Source organism: Stegodyphus dumicola, chromosome 10 (genome assembly GCF_044657685.1).
Source record: "Stegodyphus dumicola isolate Sdum_Otavi_A_Nest chromosome 10, ASM4465768v1".
Taxonomy (NCBI): Eukaryota; Metazoa; Arthropoda; class Arachnida; order Araneae; family Eresidae; genus Stegodyphus; species Stegodyphus dumicola.
Genome location: NC_140777.1, coordinates 161,840,549 through 161,850,541, shown reverse-complemented (window position 1 = coordinate 161,850,541; position 9,993 = coordinate 161,840,549). Strand labels below are relative to the sequence as shown.

Below are 9,993 nucleotides of genomic sequence, written 5' to 3'. Positions count from 1 at the left end.
ATTTCATTTATATAATTACATTTTACAGTTATGTAACTTTTAGAAGAGATTATGGTTAATAAGAAATTAATAATGTCATAACTGTTAACCACGCTGACAACAAAATGCATCAATTATTGCGAAAACATTATGATCAGATTCAAAAATCAAATACCTCTGGAAACAAATATGCTTTTAAATAACAAAATATAACAAAAACATAAAACAAAATATGCTTTTAAATATTTTAAATTAGATCTTATTAAAAAAATTCAAGTTAAATAACAAAATGTCACCAACTACAGCAAGTCAAGTAAGTGAACTATTATTATTGTTATTATGCATACTATTGTTTTTTTCCTTAATTCTTATATCCAGATATAATTTTCTTTTACTGTAGTTCATGATAAAATAAATTTGAAAAATTATTGATGTGTGTCTGTATTATACCGGTTGTTAGTTTGCTTGGTAAAATGCTTGCATATTTTTAGCTAATGCTCATTATCTTTCTTTTTTGAAAAGTTATGCCGTTTTTCTGTCACATGTAGTTTATAAACCGTATTAAAAATCAGCCCAAAGAATCCAAAGCACTAATTTCGATAAGTATGAGGGGTACTATAATGCTTTTTAATACACTGTATTTGTGGACACTTTTCATATGTAAGCCGTATTCGAAGCAGTTAATTTAAGGTCATGTTTATTGTTAATATTTAATTTAAATTGCAGTATTCTTCCAGAGCTAGATAATCATACCAGTACAGTCAAAAGTCTTTTTCCGGACTCGTCGGGACTTCGGCAATTCCGGATTATCGGTTTTTCCAGCTTATAGATCATCAGTTTAAATCTGGCAAGATGGCATGCAGAAATTATAAAATTAAAAATATGAAACCGTAATTTATGAATTTGTTTACTTTATTAAACATTTCTTTCAACGTGCGCATGCGTAAAGCATACATTACGCATAGTCGAAATTAGAAAATTGCAACCAGAAAACTATTTGATGTGTATTCATGATGTTTATAATGATGAGGAATTTGATTTAAATCCTATCAAAGATGGAGTATATCGAGATGAAATACTACATTTAGTAAGGAATTATAAGCCAAATAAAATAAAAACATCTGCCCTAAAGATAAGGATAGTGCTGACAGATCAACTTCCAGTTCATTGTGCGCTGCGACGTCTCGCCCCCACCCCCGCAGATCAGCATAAAATTGATAAACAGATTTCAGAATGGTTAGAAAAACAAAGGATATGCCTTTATCCATTTTTTGCAGCAATTCCAATTTTTGTTTGAGGGACATCGAAACATGTTTTCACTTTGTAGATCCTTTGGCAGCTCCGGAATCGGAAATTCTTTTTGACATAATCGAAAGTTCAAGCTTACTTTTATAAAATTGCTCTAACAGTCTTCAAAAAATAATAAGTCGGATCCAATTCGAAGATTAAGGAACAACGCAATCTGCAACATTTACTGAAATACATAATTTTAGCTTAGCTTATACCATCCGTCATACATTAAACATGTATGCATAAAGGTATTACGTGCATGTGTAAATGCATATGCGCAAACATAAATGCGCATGCGTAAATGCATATGCGCCTCAAAGCCACAAACTTTCTGGGCATGCGTAAACGCTTACGCATGTGCAGAAAGTTTGTAGCTTTAAGGTCCGAATTATAGATCATTCTGGATTATGGACATCCGAATTAATGACTTTTGACTGTAGTAGAATATTTAAGGAGATTCATCCTATTATCATTGAATCTTCAGAAAAGTCTGACATGAATATATTTGGTATTCTTCTGTTATCAGGACGGGATTCAGAAATGTATGTATGTATAAATGTATGTGTTCACATATGAATGCATACATATGCATATATATATGCACATACATATATACACACGTGCATACATACATACATTTCTGAATCCGATCCCCATAACAGAAGAGGGGTGAAGTGCAGAATCACCTACTTATTTGGCACGTTTTATTTAGTGCCTTTTTACAAGAGTAAGAAAACTGGATTTTTGTGAATTTCTTTTGACTTTTGAAAATAGATCAATGTGTACATGGACAAAGTCAAGGGAGTGCACAATGCCGAGATTGTGCAAGTGAAAATTTTAAGTGAAAATAGGTCGATGTGTACATGGATATGAAATTTGTGCAATTCTTAAAAACGTGCTAAGCAGTGGGTGATTCTTCACTTTCCCCACAGAAGAGTACCATATATTTTTTTTATATCATTTAAAGGAGTTTATAAGTGTTTATCTTTCATAATTTTTTCATCAGACTGCAAACACAATGTCCAATATTTTATAAAAAAATGAAAAAAACTTTAACATCTTTCATGCACCAGTAGCAAGTATATTACATTTCTGATGTACCTGCTAATGTTGACCTGAATTGCTATGAATTGTGGTTAATATAACAGCTAAAATATGTAAAAAAAAGAGCTAGTAAGGAACTGAACTGGCTGTGTAAAAGATTTTTGTTATGTTTTAAATATATGTTAAAAGGCTTTTTAATTTAAAAAAAAAAAAAAAAAAAAAAAAAAAAAAAACACCTTTTATCTTAAGATGAACATGCATTAGAATTGAAAAGTAATGATCCCAAGGTGGATCTTCCTTCAGATTCATTAATCTGTGGATTGTATGACTTAATAATTTAGAAAATTTTTAATGTAAAATTTAAATAGAAGTATAGCATTCTAATAAAGAAGGAAGCATACTTTTAAGAGAAAATATACTGAATGAGAACTTACTTTTTAAAGAAAACAGTTAAGTTTTGGTTTGGTTTTATTTCATTATGGCAAAGCATGGGAGGGCTATCTGACTAAGGAGAGGGATTCCTTCATGGAGGATTTTCCAAGGGAAATTTCTTTATGTTCCTATTACACATGGTATAAACCATGATCCCATTTACCTAGAATCAAGCCCAGGTCAAACTCTCAGTGACCTTTTACCACTCACCCACTGATAGGCCAGAAAAGCAATAAAAATGAACTTCATCCAAAAATGCTTTTAATTGACCAGTTAAGAAAAGTATGCCTGCTATAAAACTATACTTGCTAATGTTAATTAGTAATTTTTAAAAAATTTGGATTAATACTAAAAATTTAGAATATTTTTATTGATAACAACATGCAAGTGTTGGTATGGCTTAGTATGAACTTGATTTTTCTTCAAATGTAAGGACATCTTATACTCTAACTGTCTCTTGCTAGAAAATCTATAATTTAAATAGAATTGTGTTTGTTACTTGATATGCATCACTAGAAATCCTTCAGAATAAGACTTTTAAACTACATATTACCCTGCTGACCATAGATCAATGTATTGCTGTGCCATGAAGGGGGTAGGCAATAAACATGAAGTTTGCCTTGATGAAATTCAAATTTCGTTTTTCATGTCAAGAAAGCATGACTTAGGATATGTATTAGATTTATATATGACATTGTTCTAATATAGGTATTTTGACACAAAATTGGACTTTTTCTGAAACGATATGCCAATTTTTTTTTTATATTTTGATTCTATGACTCAAAGTATGCCTAAATATTAAATTTTGTAATTTTTGGTGAGACATTAATGGTGAAATTTAAACATTTAACTTAAAACAATTTTTTCAATTTAAGCCAAGAATAATTCACTTGGCGAACTTTTTAATTTATAGCAACTTATTTTCTTTTCCTTTTTTTCATTGTAAACGAGCGGGGGAAAAAGTCACTAGAAATCACCTAGAAATACATATACTTTAAGATGTTACAGGTTATAATACGATTTTTTTTTAAAAAAAAATTATAAAATATATTAAAAAATGCAAATATTAAAAATAAATCATAAAAAATGTGTGAATCATGTTTGGATTAAGCCAGAATTTTGAATTCTGGAAGAAGAATCAAGTAAGTTTAATAAAATGGAGATATTAATAAATATATATCAAATTTAATTAACATTGAGGAGCTAAAATTTTGAGAGCTAGTTTTTTAAAAACTGCATGTGTGATTTTTACAAAACTTGGCAGTTTGGCATTATTTGAGTTGTAGAATCAAACATTGGCATGTCATTTCAGAAAAAGTCTGATTTTGTGTAAAAATACCTATATCAGAATAATTCTATACATAAATCTAATACATATTTTAAGTGGTGCTTTCGAGACAGGAAAAACACAAGCTGAATTTCGTCAATCGGCTAAGTATAACGGGAGATATAGAACTCTCCCCCCTTTTTCTTGGGCAGTGTATAACATACTGGGATATGCAAAGGATTAGCATCCCAGCACGTCATATAGCAGATAAGAGTAGTGCCATTTACAATGTGTATAAGTGAGAAAATTGCACAGCAGTTTTCTCATCTGGAAATCAAATTTGAAAGTTAGTTGTTTGTGTAAAGATCATGTTATGTCTCATGAGAAGAAACTCCTATCACCACATGCCAGAATTCAATTGCAGCAGGATTATCATCTATCAAGACTGCAGTATGCAATATTATTATTTTACTATTGTATATTATAATTGCATTATGTAATATTAATTATAATAATTTTATTATATTATTATAATTGCATTATGCAATGTTACTATTCATGTATGGATTGGATAAGTCCAGAATGGCTATACTGAATGCTATGCAGAATATCAGCAGCCCTGGGCCACTAACACCTTAGAAGACAGACATGTTGTTCTTGCAAGATCGTACAGCCATGACTCATGCCCTGGGCCAAGAATTTGGTTCATGAGCAGGATGACAATGATCATGAACCAAATTCTTGGCCCAGGGCTTGTTGTGATTTCTCCTGATACTGCAGAAGCAGATGTGCATGGATTGGTGTAACAAATAATGACACTGGACATAAGAAAGCTACTTCAACATCTGTTCAGATGAATATTGGTTCTACAGCATTATCATGGATGTATCTATGTGTGGAGATACCAAGAAGAAACAATGTTGCCAGCTTGCATTTGTCATCATCGTATGAGCCTGACTGCTGCTATGAGTTGCCATTGGGTTCTTATCCTTGTCACTTCTTGTTCATTCTGGTAATGCAGACAGATACCATTACATTTCTTATGTGTTAAGGCTTGTGTCTGTGTCTTGTCTTTGAGGCCTGTGATGCTCTCTTTCTATAAGATAATGCATGACTACATGTTGCCTTTACTGCCCTGACCTTCCTTGATATAGAATGTGTTCAACTGTTGCCCTGGCCATCACATAATTCAGGTGTCTCTCCCTCTGATAACATGTTATCTTGGGTTGCCAAGAGACTGGTACATCGCCACTTGCCAGCCATTATGAATTGATGTGGCATCAAGTTAAGGAGACATGGTGTACCTAAGTACTTCATTTCTGTCAGTTAAGCTCAATTTGACTCAATGTCCAGCTGTATTACAGCTGTTCTTACTCCTAGAAGTAGCAATTTGATGTACTAAGTTCTACATGTGGATTCCAAACCACATGAAAATTTAAACCTGTCTTCCTTCCATCATATTGCATATATACATTAAATAAGATTATGCTGTTTGCAGTTGCTGGTGTAGCAATTTTAATGGCCAGCAGTGTATGTGGAATGAAATTCAGTGACTTAAATGTGTGGATTTGCAATTTTTTTGGGAGGAGGGGGGGTTAGTATTTCTTGCAGATGTAATAGCAGTGTTTTAAATTAATTTTAGAAATTACTAAGTAATGTGGAAAAGTAAAACATACTTTTCTTCATTATTTGTATTTTTTTTAATGCCAAATTGAAATAGCATTCAATATTGCCTTCTATCATATGCAAATTTAATGATTTAATTTAAATCTTATGCAAATTTAATCAATGAAAGCTGACTGTAAGCATGCTAAGAAGCAGAAAATTGTGAGAATTTCTGTAATCTTAATGTCAAATGAAGCTTCATGAATATGATGAAGGTCCATTATTATGGATATAAAAAATATTTGTGAGTGCCTCTATTAATTAAAATAAATAAATCTCTAAATTAAATATATTATGTTCTGTGATCTGCATTTATTTCTCTCTGAATAACACTTATGTGTAATCTTGGTAAGGTTTCAATGTATTGCACAGAGAAATATTGGAGAGACTTTTTTTGCTATATTTGAAGTGTAGGTTTAGCTTACTTCTATTTACACAGCTTTATTAAAAATTTCCAACTGTAGATCATAACATTTATTTGAGAACTGAAACATGAGATATTAGTTTTTTAATAGATTGTATTGATTGTGTGTGGATTACTGATGTCAAAATCATATTGTTCTCAAATATCATTAAATTATTGCCAAAGAAAAGAGCTGAATTTTATGACCTCGGTAAGCATAACACTGCCATATTATAAAGATAAAAATAACAAGAGGCTGTGAGGACCATCTGGAATAATGAAAGCAAATATAATTAATTTTCACTGGTCTTTTTTTTTTTTTCAATAACGCTTTGGTGACAGAGAGAGAAAGATCATCTTAAAGAAAATATTCTTGTGGGCTTGTGCAGCATTAAGCATTGAAATCAATTAATATTTCCTATTCACACTAACATAAAATCTGTTTCTTTGTTATTACCCCCCCTCATGAAAAATATTCATGAGGTAATGCACTATGTCGCCAAAATAGGTAACTTACAATATCTTCAAAACATATTTATGTGGAAAGATAGGTATATGTATATATGCAGCAGATGAACAGAAATTACTACCTTCAAAATTCAACAAAGATTTTTCTGCTCGTAAAAATTCTCATTCCATGAAGTAGTACTTCTTAAATGATCAAAATTTGCTTGTGAAGCTGGTTTACTGCTATTCTTTGATTTTTTTTAAAATTAAAAATGGATTAGTATTAAGGTGACCAGAATTCAAAGTTTGAAATTCGGAATGCTCTAATAGTTTTTTAAATAATTTTTTGTTACAAATAAATTATTTTATTATTATTATTGTGGTGGAGGTGTTATGCAGGTCAAAATATATATATATTATAAAGTATTTCTCCCGCCTTCTAGCATGCCTTTGTGGTGTAATGGTCAGTACACTTGGCGTGTATTCAAGAGGTCCAGGTTCAAGTCCTGGAGAGGGTGTTGATCATTTTTCATGTCTTCTGCTTTGAAATAACTTAATGACTCTACAATTTGCGGTATTTTGCATTGATAATTAATTTTGATGTTCAGTCTGAGATTTGTTTATGAACACTGAAAAGAGTTTTACTGTGCTTTCTAAGCAGAATATTTCTCAGTTCCGTTGGTTTTTATATGATGCAGATATCGAAATGTCAAAATCATTTATTTAGCCTAAATTTAAATCTAAAGAACGGCTACAATCTCCCCCACTCCTCTTTTTCCAGTTATTATCCGGAATATTCGGGAATTTCCGAATATGCGGGTTAGTTAAGCTTTTACTGTTAAGGGATGACTGATTGAGCAATTTCCCGTCTTCTGATTTCAGAAATGTGCCTCTTTTTTACTTAAATTACTTTGCTTGGGATATATGTTAAGGGAAAACTGTTATGCAATGAAAATTTATAAAATGTTCAGAATTTTGATTTAAGTTAAATTATTTAAATATTAATATGAGTGGAAAAATAAATTGTGTTTATTATTAGGTGCCAAACGAATACAGTTAATATGGCTTATTATTATTTATTTTCTATATTTTCAACTGAAATATCATCATTAAATTTTGTAATATAGTTAAGTTCTGCATAGTTTTTTTCTCTCATTGTAAACTAATTCTGTAAATTGAACTGTCATTTAAAATTAAAAAAAAAAAAAAAAAAAAGTTAATTGCTTTCCATTGTTGAGGTAATGCTCATTCTCGTAATAACGATTGCATTGCTCATATTTTAAATTACAAGTCTAATTTTTCTTTTAAGGTTATGCAGTTGTGTATAATGTAATTAGACAGGTGCTTATTTTTTCCTTAAAATGTGCTTGAAAAGTGCTTATAGGTGCTTACTTTTTTAACTAAAATGTGGCTATGAACCCTGTGTAAGCTTATATGTGTGTATACATATATATAAATTCATACACAAACACATATATCAATCCATATGTGCATACATTTCTGAATTTGGTCCCGATAACAGAACAGTCCCGAGATTTTCTTTTGATATGATCCAAGTGTACTTTTCCATCTACTGAAATACTTTTTTTGTCCATTTCTCCAAATAAGTAAGAGCAGTCTGATAAAATGAAACAATACCTTCTCAAAATTCAATAACTTCATATTGCGACATGTCTTCATTCTCTTCAAGTTTTTTGATTTTTCTTAACATTTATTGGAATAAAGTTATTTTCTATCTTGTTCAATATTGAAGCTTTCAGAGTATTGATTGAAGCAATTACATCAAATACAGGTGCAGTTTGATTCTCAGTTGTAATAACTTTATGAAACATAGAAGCTAACAAAATGTAGCCAAGCTTCTGTCACTGGATTTTCAAAGAATTTTAAAATAAACATGGACCACCTTTCTTGAGATTGAAAATTGGCGTTCTATGGTAAAAACATTTGGAGTACCCTTTCAGTGGCAGGAAGTTATGCTAACCATCTTATTTGTGAATACTCTAGTATTATTAAAATATCAGTTTCCACAAAGTTGCAGAAATTTTTCAATTTTTCTACTCTAACAGTATAAGGTTTAAAATATAGAAGTAATCATTTAAATAGAAGTAATCATTTGTATATAACTGGCAAAACATCAGCTCATGTTCTTGTAGTGTTATTGATAAGATGTGCTTCACATCCGACTCCACTCAAATTATGGTTAAGGTTTCATGAAAAGAATGAAAGGAAAAGAATGTGTAACAAAAACATTCTTTTCTCCATGTCTATCAACTCCTTCAAAGTTAGAAATCATATTTGCAGCACAAATACCAATAACTTTTTTTTAAAAAAATTATTTTCTTCAAGATGGGTAGTTAAATAGTTGCTGACAATATTTTCTTATGGGAGACGGGGCACATTAGTTAAGATTGAAACAAATGACCATTTAAGTTCCTAAAGCATAAGGCATGAAATCATTTAGTATTATTGCTTTGGCCTTGGTTCACGCACATGTAAATTTAGGCTCACGCCGCTTGAAGCAGCTTGGACATACAGTTCATAGGTCTAAATCTATGATTGTGGCAAATAGTATGATATACAAAAATACCTTGTACTGCAACTAATTCTTTTTCCGTATCTCCTAATTTCACCTGTTTGAAGCAATTCTTTAATGACGAGCTAGATGCAATAGCAGAGTTTGGCATTTTATGCTTATTAATATTTATATGAAGTTTAATATCTGTATGTGTGCCATGACTTATTGAAAATTTTGAAGAACTTGTATTGCACGTACATCAGAATCGCTTATATTTTTTCCAATAAATGGGTGTTCCTTCTGTAGGTTTTCGTTAAATCTACACTTTCTTTTTTTAAAATCCATTACTAAAAGAGTCAATGGTAAAAATAAATAATAAATTAAATTAATCTGTAGTAAAACCCTTAGCATGTATGTAATGCACCATTGATAATTAAAAAATATATGTTTTTGCCAAACGGGAAAGGTCATTACATGTCACTGTTTTGGCATATTTTTAAAAAGTTTTTTAACCCTTATCCAAAATCAAAATGACAATGGAGTAAAAATTTTATGTTCTAAACGTGACAAAAGAAAGATGATTTTAGATGGATATATCTACAGTGTTTCAGCAAATGACAAAAAATATTATTTTTAGGTGTCGTGTAATAATGTATAAGAGGATATTAGCATATGTAATGCACCATTGATAATTAAAAAATATATGTATATATTATCAATTCAATTCACAATCGAATTAATATATTAATTAAGAATTGCAGTGCCATCCATAAGTGAAAATCTGAATTGCACCTGTGAGCTGTGGGCAAAAATTCCATGTATGTTGGGGGTAGAAAATACAGGAATGAGAAATAGAACTCCCCCATTGCAATTTTTCTAAGGTAAATGCTAGATGGGGAATCCCCTGTTTCTGGGATGCATCTCTTAACTTACGCTTGTATTCTCAGTTTG

General features: G+C 30.8%; 1 protein-coding gene across 2 annotated transcripts in view; it reads left to right on the top strand.

Annotated features, from left to right (window-relative positions):
- The first annotated feature begins 82 nt into the window (after nt 1–82).
- LOC118201991 (intraflagellar transport protein 52 homolog) overlaps nt 83–9,993 on the top strand; it is a 76,737-nt gene continuing 66,826 nt past the window's right edge. For both annotated transcript variants that reach the window (XM_085825785.1, XM_085825784.1), the window contains exon 1: nt 83–292. In XM_085825785.1, coding sequence (XP_085681911.1) covers nt 269–292 — 24 coding nt within the window. In that variant the 5' untranslated portion in view covers nt 83–268. The remainder of the gene's footprint in view (nt 293–9,993) is intronic.